At 32.1% G+C, this 17,462-nt stretch overlaps 1 protein-coding gene across 1 annotated transcript in view; it reads right to left on the bottom strand.

Annotated features, from left to right (window-relative positions):
- LOC148284319 (adenylate cyclase type 2-like) overlaps positions 1–17,462 on the bottom strand; it is a gene marked incomplete at its 3' end in the record, with an annotated part of 131,141 nt that overhangs the window by 11,113 nt on the left and 102,566 nt on the right. The window contains exon 3 of the mRNA XM_088241727.1: positions 1,072–1,281. Coding sequence (XP_088097853.1) covers positions 1,072–1,281 — 210 coding nt within the window. The remainder of the gene's footprint in view (positions 1–1,071; positions 1,282–17,462) is intronic.

Below are 17,462 nucleotides of genomic sequence, written 5' to 3'. Positions count from 1 at the left end.
ACAACTCGTTGAAAATGGCCCTCAAAATTAAATATTTGGGTAAATCATGAGAACGCAAATATTTATTTTATTTTTAAAAAAAAATATCAGTCTTACGTTTCAGGGGCCAGTCGATGGACAAAAAAATCCATTGTAAAATCACCTAATAAACAAATATTTAATATTGCCCTACCCGGGAATCGAACCAAGAAACTTAAGCATGATCGGCAAATGCTCTAACCACTGCACTTCAAAGCGGACTCCTCTTAACTCGATTTACATTTTTAGTATTTTTAACCATCCAGTCAAAAATGATCATCCACGATGCATATTCGTAAATACCCTCTGCATTTTCCATTCGGGATGCTTTAGTATCACTCGGAAATGTGTCTCCCATTCGGAATATTTAGAAATCACACGGGCACTCGTTATTAAATAGCACTGTTAAATCTACAAAATAAACTTATAAATGTACTTATTTATTATACGTACACTTTATTTTTATTTTTATTATTATTTTATTTTTTTCAAACTTTTTTATTACTATTTACATATTTTATTTGCAGTTTCTGAATCACTAACATTTCTTAACATTTCAAATAATTTTCTTCTCTTACTGGGTTTTTTCAATGTGTACACTTGATTAATAACATAAATAGCCAAATAATAGGAAAATGAATATTGACTGTTTTTACAATTTAAGTTCCAATGTACCCTTATCTTATATATAAAATATTTAAAAAAACCGTTGTTTTTTTCTCAAATAAATAAAATAAAATCTCGTAACGCGACAAAATTGCCTTTGAGTACCTGCTAACGTCACTCAACATAATCGTTCTCGTTTTTATTGTAATAAATATCTCGGCTACGCCATTTATTTTTTTAAAAAATAGGTTGAATTCGTTAATTACTGGGGTGGATAGTGTTTTAGGCATTCCCATCCGACACGTCTGCTATTTACAAGGCCACTTTGGGTGCATTCCGAAACATCCCGAACGGGTAAAGCGTCAGGCATGCAACCGGGTTGCGATCCCGTGTTAGTGGCCCAAGGGAGTAAGCGGCATAAAAAAAATATCGTGCGAATTTCTTTACCAAGATGAGCGCAAACAGCGGCAAAGGCGCGTGGCTGGACGCCAACAGCAGCGCAGCCGCGCCCAGAGCGGCGGCGGTCAGCAGCGCGGCGATCAGCGCGGCGAGCTCGCTCTCGAGCCACGCGGGCAGGCGCGACGCGCACAGCACTACCGCTATGATGCCAGTGACCCCGACCAAAGTGGCCACAGATATTGATTCCGAGTACAGCTCCTGAAAAAAGAAGAAGAATGCTTTAATATCATGGCCATCATCATGGTTATTAAGAACCAACTACATCAGTATCACTCAATTCCTTCCTGGAATAAGGAAAATAAAATAAGGTTAATGTACTGATTGCACTGACCAGGTGTATTTAATTGATCACATATTGACAATACTACAGAGGAACACAAAAAAAGTTTTTGAAGTTTTAATGTTTCGTAATTTTCGCAGTTCATGTGCAAAGAAATATAAATCTTTCAACAAGTTAATTTTTTTTTTTTTTTTTTTTTTTTTTTTTTTTCATTTTATTTGGGATTTTTACAGCTATTACATAAACAAAATAATTAGAAAAATCTTAACAATACTAAAGCCAATTAAAAAAATCCACTGTAAATATAATGACACATAATATATAAGAAAAGAAGTTTAGTAATTGTATTTGTGTGACGTTTGTATTCATGTGTATGTGAATGTGTGTATGCGTGAATGAATGAGGGAGAGGATACATGTGCGTGTGGGAATGAAAGAGGGAGAGGGTGCGTTTGTATTGTATTAAAAATGGTACAATAAAGAGCTTAGTAAAAAGTTAGAAACCTTTTTGTTAAAATTCAAATGACGAAATGATATAAATTGTTTTTTTTTTTTTTTTTAAGTACGTTAAATTTCAAAACCGTATTCTGAAGAAAAAAAAAAGCATTTTATTTTTTAAATTTAACTGATACACATCGAATGAATAATGTGGGACGAGTCCTATACAATACAGTAGGTAATCACAAAATGCAGTAAATACGAAATAATGACAACAATAAAATAAGGATTGACAATACGCGAACGTTGATTCAAAACGAACACACAAATGCATATTATATGCACCTACATAATATATAAATAAGAATAACATATAAGTTTAATAGAAATGATTCGGATTATAAAAATCAGGTTTCACAAACAGTTGGCCCGCAGTACGGGGATACATAATTATATTAAAAGATCTTCTCACTATAAAACTTATATATGTTCAGGGATAGAGAGCAACGGAGAGGAGGATGCGGACAAAGACAATTTATTACCTATGGCAGTTTTGATAAATTTAATATTTTTGGTAAATATATCTATTTCGTTAAATTTCCTGTTATACGTATCCATAATACGGTTAATCGTAGCGTTTTTTGACGAATTTGTTCTGCATTTAGGTATGTGGAAAAGTTGTGTATAACGCGTTTGTCTCTGTGGTACCTTAAGATGAATGCGGTTAACCAATTCGGGGGAATCTATTTTATCAGATATTATGTTGGTGAGTAACACTATATCAGCTGTGGTTCGTCTATCAGCGAGAGTTTGGATATTATGAAAAACGCACGCTTGGCGATAATCTGGAAAATTGAGATGTAATCTACGATTTAAATTTTTTATAAACATTTTTTGAATTCTTTCAATTTTGCAGGAATGAATTTTATAATAAGGAGACCAGACAGGTGAAGAAAATTCTAGTAAACTACGAACATAAGAAAAATATAATTTTTTAAGAGTATCGGTATTTTGAAACGGTTTGCCTGTGCGTAGTATAAATCCTAGTGTTCTAAAAGATTTTTCAGTAATACCATCGATGTGACGATTAAAAGTTAATTTTTCATCTAAGAGGATACCTAAATCACGGACTGTTTCGACAGATTTAATATTTGTATTATTTAATTTGTAATTAAAATCGATGGCACGGGTCTTTCTTTTGAATGTTATTTTATTGTTATTATTTTAGGCATTTTTCAGGGTTAAGCGACAGTTTATTATTTAAACAATAAACCGACAGTCTAGTGAGGTCCTCCTGCATTTTATGACAGTCATTAGTATTTTCAATATTTAAGTATACCTTCATGTCGTCTGCATACATAATGTATTTAGAGTTATTAAAACAATCGCCTATATCATGAACATATACATTGAATAAAAGGGGTCCTAAATGGCTACCTTGAGGGACACCAGATGGAAGCAAGGAAAAGTCAGAAGAGTGCCCGCCAACGACGACTGCCTGACTCCTTTTACTGATGTAAGAACCAAGCCAACATAAGAGATCTCTATTAATTCCGATTGCTATTAACTTTTTTAAGAGGATTGAATGATCAACACGATCAAACGCCTTTGAATAATCAGTGTAAATAACATCAGATTGTAATCCCTTGGCCATATACTCAGCAATATCGGTTGTGAAGAGCATTAAATTAGAAACTACTGATCGTTTCCGCATAAAACCGTGCTGTTCATTTGGGATGTGTAAAGCAACTTCAGATAAAAGGTGATTATAAACTAACATTTCAAATATTTTGCCAAACACTGGTAAGATTGAGACCGGTCGATAATTCTCAACTTTATTTTTGAGGCCACTTTTATGAATGGGAATGATAAGTGCTCTTTTCCAGTGATTCGGAAAGACTCCATCTTTTAATGAGCGATTGAATATAATTGTTAGAGGTTTGGCAAGTTGATTTGCACATTTGATTGCGAATAATGGAGGAATGTCATCGCTTCCCGCGCCTTTGCTAGAATCTAATTTAGTAAGAATTTTACGGACATCGTCGTAAGAAAAGTTAATTGAAGATGTAGCAACATTGCGTGTGCTTTGATGGAGTGGGGAGGTTATGCAGGCTTCATCGATCAAATTGCTTTGAGTATAGACCGAATTAAAATAATTAGAGAAGTGGTCGACTACTTCTTGGGCATTATTAGACACTTGGTTTTTATACTGCATATTCAAGGGAATGTTGTTAGAGTTACGTTTACTTTTAATAAAAGACCAAAAATATTTAGGATCGTTCACAATAGCTTTCTCACTTTCGAGTATGAATTTTTTAAAACATTCTTTTTGTAATTTTTTTTGCCTGGCCCGGAGCAAAACAAATGTATCATAATCACGTGGATTATTGTATTTCTTCCATTTTTTATGATATTTGGATTTCTCCTTAATAATTTTTATGAGAGATGAGCTGTACCAGCGAGGATATGAGTTATTTTTCAGTGTTTTTAGAGGTACAAACTCACTGAGAACATTTTTTAACTCTAAATAAAATTTCCGTGTTGCAAAATTCACACAATCACAATTAGAAAATTTTGTTTCCCAATCAATAGTCGAAAGAAAGGAATTAATACATTCAAATTCCGCGCGCTTAAAATTAAACGCAACACGCTCCACTTCAGGTAGTGTCCGGGCGTTTAAAATATTCAATTCAACAAGAAGTGCTGGATGATGACTATCCTCTTTTACCAATGTAATATCACTACGTTGAACCCTTAATTCTACGTTACTAAGCATTAAATCAAGCAACCTGCCATTTAAGTTCACTGTACCGTTATACTGGTGCAAGTCAGAAAATGACATGCACTCACTCAAAATATAATCTGTGCTACCTATGATATGAGGTTTAAGAGGTAGCGAAACAGGATCTCGTTCCCAAGTCATGTGTGGTAAATTAAAATCTCCCATTATTAGGAATTGGTCGTCAGGATTGTCGATGGAGAGCTGGTCTACTAAATCACAGAAATTTTGTAACTGAGAGGTGTGATTGGGGCCACCAGGTATATATACACATGCTACGTGAAGTTGATTGTTATGGTTAAAGTTACCTGAAGGAATGGTGACCCAAGTGCAGTCAGCCTCGCACTGCCAGTTGATATTGTGCTGGGCGCGTAGTGTACGTCGTGCTGCAATAAAGACACCACCTCCGCGAGATCGGCCGGTACTGGATATATCACGGTCACATCGAAACAGATCATATCGATCGTCTACTATTTCGGGGCCAGCTATACCATCAGTAAGCCAGCTCTCCGTGACAGCAATTATATCAAAGTCGTTATTAAGTACACTTTGTGAAAATTTCAGTAGCTTTGTTCTTAAACCCCGCACATTTTGATAGTATACGCTTAACTCGCCGGTGATGGGTAACTCAATAGTTTAAATAAACAGAAGTCAGCATAAAATATAAAATGAGAAATTACAAGTATTATATAGGTGTCGCACATTAAACATTCCATGTATATCAATAATATACCAAGTGTAAGCATTAGAGTAACATAGGCAAAATATAGGATGGTAGACCACTGGTAAATATTAGAGGTATAAAAAAGAAAAGGTATTGAAGTGGTTCTACTAGGAAAAGAAAAAGTAAGAGAATCGAAATAAAATTTTTGCAAAAATAGGATTAAGCATATTGTGTATGAGTATGCGTGTGTTTGTGTGAAGTATAGTATGTAAACAAATATTAAACTATTTTTTTTAAGTCGTTCTCCTCGCTGATTAGTATGGGTGGCGATTCTTCGTTGCGGCGCACGTATATACGGCAGTTTTTTGTCCATGTAAATTTATGTCCTTTTTCCTTAGCCAGTAGTTTAGTTTTTTGTAACAGAGTCTTATTACACGGAGTCAGATGTTCATTCACGTAAATTGATCGACTCGGTCCGTGGATCCCAATATCAGGTGTGCTAATACCTCTGCATTTACGCGCGCCAGAGATGATGTTGTCCCTCGTTTGTCGACATTTAAGTTTGGCTACTATGTTTTTCGGTCTGCTTTGATTAGCAACTTTAGGAGTTATTCTTGAGGAAAACTCAATATCCTGCCGGTCAATGTTTACTCCAGCCTTCTTTGCGACGGAAATAATAATTTCCGCAGTATTTTTTCCAGATTTTTCTGGAACCCCAACCACCTCAATATTTGAAACTCGTGCCCGTTGCTCGCGGTCCTCATTAAAACGAAGCACGTTATTTAATTTTAATTTAAGTTCTGCGATTTCTGTCTCGTGCCTCTTAATTTGAGAATTGTTTTCTTCCATATTGTAAGATAAAGATGCAATGGTACTACACAGTTCTTCGCGGAACGCATTCATATCGTCTTTTATTGTGCTGAGAATTTTGAATTCATTTCTCATTAATTTTACCTCTTTAAGAAGCGCGACTAGCAAGTTTGAGTCCTCTTGGTTGGAGACCCCTGCCGGCGATGTACTGTTTACAGGTGCTTGTAGGCAGGCAGTACATTTCAGCACTTTACGCCTGTCTGCAGTAAGGCGTTTAGAGGCCGTTGCAGGCAACCCGCCGCAGTTGTAATGGAATGCACCTTTGCATTCCGAACATGTAAATGAGTCACTGACACTCACCGGCTCGGGACATACGGTGCACTTTGTTGAAGCCATTATTTGTATTAATGACAGGCACAATAATAATAAAAGAGTTTGATTTTTGATAATTTAAGAAGATTTACACAGCGAAACACCGATTCTAAAATAGACAAGTCAATCTAAAATGCGTAATTTGTTAGTTTGTTATAAAATTAGAGTGAAATTTTGATTTTAAACTGGTAAAAACTTATTTAATTGTAGGAGAAGATTTCAAAGCGTGACACTTTGTTATAAGTATTGTTGTGATTACTTTAAAAAATTATTATTGTTTGATTATTTTAAAAAATTAATTGTGAAAATGCGAAACTGAAGAAAGTCATCAGTTTTTATTAAAAGTTTCGGGAAGAGAGTGGGCACTTTCATTTTACTTGTCACTTTCGTTATCTAAATTATCAGCATCATATATTTTACCAACAATATTTTGAGTTTGTCCAAATTTTGTAGACAAAGACTGGATTCAACTCCCTGGGAAGCTGTTAATATTCATATATTACAACAGAGAAAAGTCAATATTTTAATGAATATAGATGTTCAAATATGGGCAGAATGGTGAATGTTACACAGTGTGTAAAATGGCCACTTAAACCAGCCAATGACAGGTCATAGGCTCTTTGGATGCTTAGACTTCAATTTTACCTTCTATAAAATGTTATTCATTTCTGTTACATGTTAATATAATTTACCATTTTTATCTACGTCTTCATCATTAACTACGTTTTTATCTTTTTTAAAGAAATATTTCTCATATGATGATTTACAAAAAATATTTTAATTTAGGGCCATTTTCTTTAAGTTGTAAATATCTATCTAAGAAAATGGGAAAAAAGTTACGAAATAACTTGGTTTGAACCTCCGATCTTCTGATCCGCAGTCGGTTATATTACCTACGGGACTACAACCTGTCTCTTTTATTACATACGTACATATAACATTTTTTTATTTCCCATTATCATTTGCTTCATCACCATCAATCATCATAATAATCGATATCACTGAATCTTCATAATCCATTTCATCTTTTTTTCATCTGCTTCATATTCTAGGTCATCATTGTCTACTTTATCATCATCATCTTTTTCATCATTATCTCTACTTTGCCGACGTCATTTTTTTATATTCGTCTTAAAAAAAATTTTTTTTTTTTTCATCTTGTATTAATCAAAATCATGTTCGCTTGACCTAGCATCCTTGAAGCCCATACAACTTATTGATGTAGAACATAACTTTAAATTTGGATCCAGAAAAAAGTTAATAATACATCATATCAAATAAAACACGACTTAGTTTAAAAGACAAAAAATATTTCAATTGGGTACTCTTTTTATAAAATATATCAATCGCTTTAGGTTAGTGTAAAAATAAAGCATGTTCAATAATATATAATTTTTTTAAGAACTAGGCAAAATTTTGCACTGTTTATTGGCTGCGATTTGTTGTATTTGTCCGTGTTTAAATCTAAGGACAACTTAATATAAAGTTTTAAAAATATGAACACGTATTTTAATAAAAGAAGCTTGAGCTTTGTAGACAATATTCCTACTTTGAATTGGATAAGAAAATAAAAAGATATTTGTATCTTTGAAGAAAGTGAGCTATGCTACGGTTATATTATAAATTACAATAGGTTTATTATTTTTGCAATGAAAAATGGCATTTAACAAAGCATTAATAAAAAAGAACTAGATGTTTCGAACTGCAAGAATTCCATATTATATGGGAACAATACAATATTACTTACATGTGCCCGGAAAAAGCCCAAACAATTCTTTCTTATCAAAAATAATAAAAATAACACACAATTCCTGCATAGAATAGAACCCCTGGACAAGTGTTTCGAAATCAAGTGATGATCGTGATCCAAGTGGTTGGCGCGTTTGGTTAAGCGTGGTCAACATTAAATTGTATTTATTTAAATAGCGGTTTTACACAGCAATACTGCATTCAACGTACGTACGTATATTATACCACAATTTGAAAAATATTTTTTTGAACGGGATTATACCTCGGTACAACGGTTTCGGGTGGGTGGAAATAGTGCTTTGTCTAAAATGCTTAACAATCTCTTAATAAAAATCAAACGCTGTTCCTCGATTAACACAGCACAAACTATTACTTACATGCACTAATGTCCCGGTTGTGTCATATTATAAACTCGAGACAGGATCTGGACTTTTTTGGTGAGGGTCTTAAGGATCTTGTCTCACGTTTGTTGCTTTTTATCCTAGCTAGTTCACCGTTTTCGTTTAAACTGATTACCGGTCATGGCTCCTGAATTTATATTAATGTATCTGTTTTGTGGCGAGCAACACCAACAGCCGTGAAGTTGGCAGGTCCGAACCCTGCTTTGGCCCTTAACGCGTCGTCTGCTGCAACATCAGCCCGGACGAGATATTAAACGCCGTGCATCGGAGAACTCACTACATTTCATCTTGGCATTTCGTGTCGCCTGCCCACAGCTTCCCGCCAGTGCTAGCTATTGTAAATTCCTTCTGTACAAGATAATTGGATGTAACGCGTGTGTAACTTCTTAATAAATAACTTCAATTGTGATCCATCTTTCTCATTTAATCTCAAATTCACTCACGCGTATCCGTCCTAAAGTGTATTTCTAAAGTACGATGAAAAATTTTAATATGTTTAATTATAAAAATAAAAATACATTATAGTTTTATTCCACTTTTATCAATTATTATTTTATAAATTTTCTCCATTATTGTATCCATTAAAATACAAACAATGAAACTAATCGATAAGAATTAACTGCCGGGAATTTTTGCTTTCAGAGAATCACTTAATTACCCCCCGGGCCCGGAGACATAGCTGTCGGTGGAACTACCAACCAGCGGCCCCTGTTTTAGTTTTAATTAAATTTAAATACATGTAATTCAAATACGTTTTCATTATAAAACTTTATAAAATTATAAATTTTACTCCAGTTTTTATTATATACATTCAAACAAAACTTATATTCTCATAATTGTTATTACCCTATACTTAAATGATTTTAATTTATATTCTTTTGTTTACATAATTTTATAAAATCATGATTTACAACCCCTGCTTGCACTTGTATATAACATAGAAATTTGTTTAGTCTCCCACCAGTCTGACGATGTTGGTCACGACGAAACCCTGTCGCTGGTAAAAAATTTATAAAATAATTATAAATAAAAGTGGAATAAAACTATTTACGTATTTTTATTATCATAATTAAAATGCAGTTCCACCAAGAAATGTCAGTAGAAAAACTCAACATACTAATATGTTTAGTCTATGTTGTAAAATAAACGTATTTTATCTTCTATACCAATAAAAAATATTTTATTTATTTAAATATATACATATCTGTTTAACCAACAACTAATACTTCGGTTTTTTAGTCTCTCCCGAGAGTTACATTAGCTACCTGACCGGATCACCTTTGACTTCTTTGCAATATTAGCCCCAACATTTGGCTTTTCTATGGACCCTACTAAATCCCCGTGTGCGGGCTTAAAATTATTATTCCAGTGTTTTCTTATTCGTGAACCGTAGATACGAACGGATGATTTTATTTTTATGTTAATATGACCTATTGTACTTTAAACACACAAAATAAAACATTCATACGTCAATAATATTTGAGGAAAGTTCTAATCTTTGTTAAAAAAACTGGATAACCCTAGAGGGTTTTCATTGAGACCCGTGTGGATATGGTTGCCAGAATAAAAAATGTAACAGGTGTATAAAGTACAAAATGATTACATAAACTAGAAAAAGCCAGTGACGAATTATAAGCCCTTATAAACCCAGATTCTTTTTATTCTGTTCGCAAAGTTTTTCCATAATTGAAAATTGATATTTTTAATCTTACAAGTATTAAAACCAACTTTACAGAAGAGCTTATCATTTTTTTTTTCATTAATGAAGAATGTCGTATTTAATTTTTTATTTAAATTATCCAGGAATCACGCTAAAAGAATACGTATGTATGCATGAGATTTTTTAATTAGCTTCGCCGCTTAGTAACTTTTTGCTTAACAGCTTCGATATGTTGGCAAATGTACTGAATGTAATTCGTTAGAATTTAAAAAAATATATAAATGATTTTTTAAATATTTTTTATAATTATTTTTTATGTTTCTTATCCTATATTTGTCGTGATATACTCATGGCTCTGCGTCATATATTTGCTCGTCCCATCTCAACACAAGACTTTTAGTCCCATGGAGTTGTCTCAAATAATGTACAATAAATGTATGTATGTAAATTAATAAATAAATAAAATAAATTAAAAATAAAAATAAATGTAAAATGTTATTTCAATTTAACCTCATAAAATTAAAAAGAAAAAACATGTAATAAATTGTCCACTTAAAACAGTCAACGTCAGGTCAAAATACTGTCCAGGTTTTTATTTTATCTTTCTTAAAATAAATCTGCTTCTTTGTTGAAAAAAATTAAAGCATACCATTATTAAAACTTTTGAGAGGCCTGTATTTTAATGCCCATTCAGTAGGAAACTCGATTTTTCTCGGTTACTGTCCCGTGTGCTGTTTGCACACTTTGCCGACGTTTCCGATTTCATTTCAACGTCCATCTTTAGAGTAGACCAAAAAATTTCAATACGCACTTTAAGAGCCGTGTAAAACCTTTCAGTACACAAAAAAACAGGCAAAGTCTTTGATCTGAAATTCGCAGTTTTCTCATTTGTCACTTCAACCATTTTGCATGCTTAGAACAGCACTTCAAAACTTTACAAGTTGTGTCCACAAAGTTTTTTGATATAATGAGACCCTTTTGAATATTCTGCGCGTCATCGGCCCCTTCAAATTATCATTTTTATAAATGATTATGCACCCTTATTCTCTCTTTTCTTCCCCAGCATAAAGAAGCTATTCGTTTTCCTATCTATTTTAAGGTGAAGTCAATAGCCTCATTAAAGAAAGCATTTTTTAAACTATGAATAATTCTTGTTTTTCGTACGTTAGTACGTTTTAAGTACGTAAGTGTATTAAAATGAAAATTCATTATCACACCAGTGCACACAATTATCCAAATTTTCATAGTGCTTAATTGTACATCCTAAGAAGTGAATTAATCAATTCTTTTATTGATTTTATTTTGCTCTTTTCCGGTCAGTAGCTACTTATGGTATAGTGGGGGAAGGTGGCACGGCGTCTATCATGAACCCCCTAGTAAATGTACAGAAAATAATTCTTAGATTGATGCTTCAAAGTTCCCTAACATTCTCATCTGAGACTTTTTATCAATTTATATAGGAACTGGACATAAGCCTATTTTTTTAAGAAGAGTCATCGGCATAATTGCCATCCCGATCAATGTATGTAGTGAGTTGCGGCACAAACTTCCTTGTGCCCTCCTCGAAGAACTCTCCCGCCAGCTCCTTCCTTTACTTCAGAATCTCTTTTTGCACCTGCTCGTCGGTTAAAAATTTAATTCCACTCTCGTGTATCTTCAAGGAGGTAAAAAAAAAATAATCTGAAGGCGCCAAGTCAGAGGAATACGGGGGTTGGTAAAAAAAATGTTCTTCTACACTTATCTTATATCTTTAATTAACCTGGATCTCATAATGTTTGCCCAATATACTTATTTGTGTTTGTTTTTTTTCTTTTTCTTTTTCTTTTTGCGTTTCTAGTTTTATGTTACTGTACATGTTATTTTCGTTATAATTTATATTTTTAATTGCTTTTGTCCGTGAAACTATTAAAATAATAAAAAATGAACATGCAAATTTCTTACAATCTTTTTTGATTTTTTATATTGCAGCAAATCTTGATCATTTTTGTTGCATGAACGTAAGATGATCAGTCTTAGGCTTCAGATACCAGTCTAGGGAATATAAAATATTATAGTGTGAAAAAAACCTTTAAAACAAATATTTTATATTAACCATGTCGGGAATCGAACCCGAGACCTCTTGCATGGTAGGCAAATGCGCTGACCATTACACCACCAGGCCGCTTTTTTATTAACAAAATTTTCTCCGTTATAGATACAAGGTGTTTATATTATATGTGCTTGATGCAAAAAATAAACATAATAAATTATGTTGTTGGCGTAGTGTCAACTCGGTTCAATCACATGCTTCGTTCGCTTTACGATATAAAAACAGTATTTTTAAAATGAAGTAGTTTCCTTGAACCAACAATAGACCAGTTATATACACGATTTAAAAAAGTTAACGTACAAATTTTAAATCGTTTTTCAATAAACACCCGCGTTTTTACATACGGTGCATTCGAATGTTTAATAAGTGAGTCAATGATAATGTGTTAGTACCTGTCGATGAAGCATGTAAACATGCTAATTTTATTTGTGTTAGTAGGCATACCAGAATATATTTTTTTTAAAAGGTCTAGTTACACACACATAGGACTAGGTTTACTAAAGATTTAAGTGGACCGCACGTGCGTGGCGCAAATTGAATAGGTGCGTATTGTAACGTTGATAGAGAGAGATATCATATTCTAATGAGATTGTATTTTATACAGGTTCCTTTTTTTCTACCTTTTTTATCTTTTTCCATTTTTGCACCTTATTCTATTTTTATTTATTCCACCTTTTATAAAAAATAGTTAGAAATGTACGTAATTATATTACTACAAATAAGGATAGAATACAACTACAGCAAATAATCTCAAAATCAGAAATATTTTGAGTTTGTCCGATTTTTGTAGACATGGATTAACATATTACAGCAGTGGTGGACAACATTTTAGAGGAGGAAATATCTAAGTTTAGGTATTTACAGGGCTTATGATATATCGTTGGCTGGTTTGATTGGCATTTTTACACAATGTGTGACATTTACAATTGTTGAATGTTCAAATATGGTCAGAATGTTAAATTGTTCAAAATCATCAGTTCGGATAGTTTCATTTCCGATTCCATATTATATTATTCAACATCTTATATGTAATATGCATCAACGATTTCTTCTGTCATCTCTGACTGGTGCAAAAGCTGTATGCATCAACAAACAAAAATCCTACAAGCTTTTTACTAAGTCTTTTAATTCTATTAAGCTTTTGGATTAGAGTTTCTATGGCCACCTGTTAGATTTTTCAAACTGTTGCATTTAATACGATATAGGAACTCCAAAGATTTTGCCAAATAATTGCCGTTCTTATAAATTATGTCTTCACTCTTGTGATTCTATGATGTCACGTGAATCTACACAGAATTAAAAGTTTAATATATCTCTTTTATTTTTTCAAATAACACTGACACGTTTTGCTATAATAGGTATATATATTAATGCTAGCGGACCCGACAGACGTTGTCCTGCCCGAACGTTGGCTTGCCTGCTATTAGCATGGGAAAAGACTTTTCATAGATATGTAGATACCTAGGTACTTGTTAATGATTACATTCCAAAACTGAAAATTGTCAATATTCAAAACATATTGAATTTAAGTAGGTACTTGTTTATGGTTGAATTCCAAAACAAAAAATACATATTTTACAAATATGGCATACTTTTTGCAAACGTCAATCTTCGGTCGTCTCACCAACAAAGGGGTGTACTTATGTAAAAATACGATTTTTAAAAATGTAATGAATTAAAAATTATTTTAGTATTACGAAAAATCCACAAAAAAAATGGTTAGAAATTATAAGGAATTTAAGGAAAGAATCTGATTGAGATCCACAAAAAACAAATGCTGTTTGTAAACATTTAAAACCAAACTTTTTTTAAACACAAAAAAAAATATCTTTCCATTTTTTTGCAAATGCTTTCTCCACGAATACAACCCTGGTCGATCGATGAATAAAATATTTATGCTCCTTATTTCTTTTTTACATATTTGATTGAAGATTTGAATATTTTTGAACACGCACATCGCAAAAATCTATATTTATCTGAAAACCGCACGTAAATCGGTTAAGCTGTTTAGGAGGTTAGCCGGTTACATCACACGTATAGAGGAATTATATATATATATAAAGATACCGTATTTAAAAAAATGTACGAAATTAGTTTTAGTTTCCTGCTCACTAGGGAAACTTGTTCTAAGGAGGACTGTAAAGTGTTAAATAATTATATGTTTTTTCAATACATGTATTCAAATATTTTTTATTTCTTCTATCCTTATTTTCTTTTGCCAGATTTAAATTTCTCTTTCGAAATATTGTTTTTTTATCAGTTAACTTAGTTTTATGTGGAAGCATATTACATAATTTAGCAGAAGAATAATCCTTGGACCCTTGTCTAAATGTTGTGTTAAAGGAAGGAATATTGACAATGATATTATTTCTTGCCCTTGTTACTCGTACATATTTAAAATTGTTTGGTTATATATGACAATTATGGAAAAAATATGAGTCAACAATATATATAGGAATGTGTGAAATATTTGTTATTTAAAGCTAGTTTTTCAAAATATGACTTATTTTGCTTAATGTAACAAACACGACGTTACAGATTTTTCAGCACAGTATTTAAAGGGTTAAGATAAAAACGTTTTTAATAGACAAATAAATAGCAACCTTACCTTATTCATCATCATTAAACCCTCTAATTAACCCAATGAAATATTATTTTTAAAAACCAAAGTTTTAAACTCAAAGATTGAAGTTAATATTAAAAGTTTTATTTCAAATAATGAGGATGCAAATTTGGACAAAAATTATTAGAAAACTTCTTTCCGGTGACTTGTTAAAAGAAAATGTTACGTTTTATCAATAGTTATATAATTTACACTTTCGGGAAAATTGTGACTCTTTAAAATTACAAAACTTTACCATGTAAAAGGAAATAAAATATATACTCGTATAATAGTCTTTTAAGTGCTGTACTTACTGGTAAGTACGTTTGCCTACCGTGCCTGGGAACCGTGTTCGATTCCCAGCAGTATCAAAGTGAAATATTTGTTTAAAAGATGGCTATACTCGTATTCTGCAATATTTCATTGTCCCTAGACAGGCTCCTAAAGCGTCAAAATCAAAATCAAATAAGCGGACAGTGATGAAATCTACAGATATTTCAGCAGAAATGGAGAATCTTTTCCAAAAAGGATTATGAAAATTTAGAAATTTAGGTTCCATTTTACACACTTTGTGTGTTATAAGATAATATTCATGAAAGATGGCATTAAAAAGATTATTTTTTTTATTAAGGATAAAAGGATTTTCAAACATTTTCAACGTTACCATGACGAAAAAATTTAAAAAGAAGAACAATATATTAATATTTAAAAATACTCAATATTATTATGCCAGTGTTTTCATTAAATTTATCAATTAAATTTGAATCGAGTTGTGGTCACGTAGCTCGTGTCTCGAACTCACGGATCAAATGTCCGTGGTTTGAGGCTCGCTCTATCCCAACTTGATTCCCATTTTCTAATAGTGAGTTGTTTACAACTCGTTGAAAATGGCCCTTAAAAATAAATATTTGGGTTAATCATAAGAACGCAAATGTATTTGGATATTTTAAAAATAATATCATTATTACTTATTAATTTGCAGACGTATTAAGTCCATTTAACAATGGTCAGTTCATTTCTTTATATACCGGTACAATTAAAATAAAATACATCCAAAGAATATTAAAGCTAGGACACAAATAAAATTATAATTTCTACCTCAAAACAAGATGTGGTCTATTTTAGTGATTGTTTAAAAATAAAAAGGCAAATATAAATAAATAAACAAGTAAACATTTTGTCTCAAAATTTAGTCAAAAATTAATTTACGAAATGCCTTTCAATGAAATATCTGGTTAATATTAATGATAAGATCAAAAACCTTTTGGGAAAGTATTTAGGGAAATCTTAAAATATAAGAGAATCCTAAAGAAAAAATCACTTTTGACAAATCACTTTTTTCATTCGTCGAAAGTATGACAAGAAAATCCCAAACCCCTGAAAATATTTCTAAAAATGCCAAAATGCTAAATGAAATGTCGGCTTAATTGACATGATGTATCTTTTAAAAACAAATAAAATGTAAATCAAATTCGTCTCCTTAAAAACATTTCTCGAATCCCATGAGATGAAAAAACATTATTGAATTGTAAAGCACATAATTTATTTCATTGATGCTGTACTCGCTTTACAAAAGTAAAAGACATTCATGATTCAGCATGTCGTTGGCAGAAATTTCGTTCAAGAGTGGGAAAAAAATGGAAAAAACACATTTATGATTTAACAAATTATCAGTCGATATTTTGTTGAGTCAGATGAATCTTCCCAGCATTATAAAAGGTTCAGCTCTTCAACTTCACAAAAACTCATCTCTAACCATAGCTGCTTTAGAGTCCGGGAGGACTCTGTCAGTCACGATATTTTAATGTTTTTTGTGTTTTTTCGACAAGTGATAAGTTGTGACAAAAATGTAAAGCAGTAAGAACATGCAATCAATAAATTATTATTTAAGCTTTACCTACCCCAGTCTCTGAACGCCTTACGTCCCATTTTTTTATCATCCAATTTTATTTTTTTTAAATTTAAAAGAGCATAAATATTTACATAGTTAATAAAAATCGACAGATGTAAGAATTGAAAAAACATAGATGTTCAAACAAAGCTAGAATAGAAAATGTTACACAATGTGGCCACTTTAACCTGCCAAGGACAGGTTTATGCCCTGTAAATGCTTAGATTTCCGCATGTCATTCTCTAAAATATTTACCACATCCGTTTTGAATATCTTTATTAAACGTATTTATTTCCATATAAGTTATTAATTTAAAAAATACTAGTATTTATTTTTGTTTTTTTATATTTTTTTTTACATTACTATACATTTTTACACTTTCAAAATTTCAAGTTTTTATATTTTTTCTTACACCGCCTTCCTTACTTCCGCCAGTGTAAATTATTTCTGTACAAAATAATAAAGGCCTACCATGAGTACTAAATTAGTTTAGGATGAAAGGATGCATAATTGGGCAATAGCATTGGTTGTCTGAACTGAACTTTTGTCCGTCTGTGTTGTTCTTGTCCCATAGAAGGGAAATGGTAAAATACAAATTTAAATAGTAGACTAACTCAAGAGAACCACGCGCTGACCATGCTCTAG

This window comes from Micrasema longulum, unplaced genomic scaffold (assembly GCF_059751315.1).
Source record: "Micrasema longulum isolate JH-2025_06_02 unplaced genomic scaffold, ASM5975131v1 h1tg000132l, whole genome shotgun sequence".
Lineage (NCBI taxonomy): Eukaryota > Metazoa > Arthropoda > Insecta > Trichoptera > Brachycentridae > Micrasema > Micrasema longulum.
The sequence above is the reverse complement of the archived record's forward strand: the minus strand, read 5'-3'. Positions and strand labels throughout refer to the sequence as shown.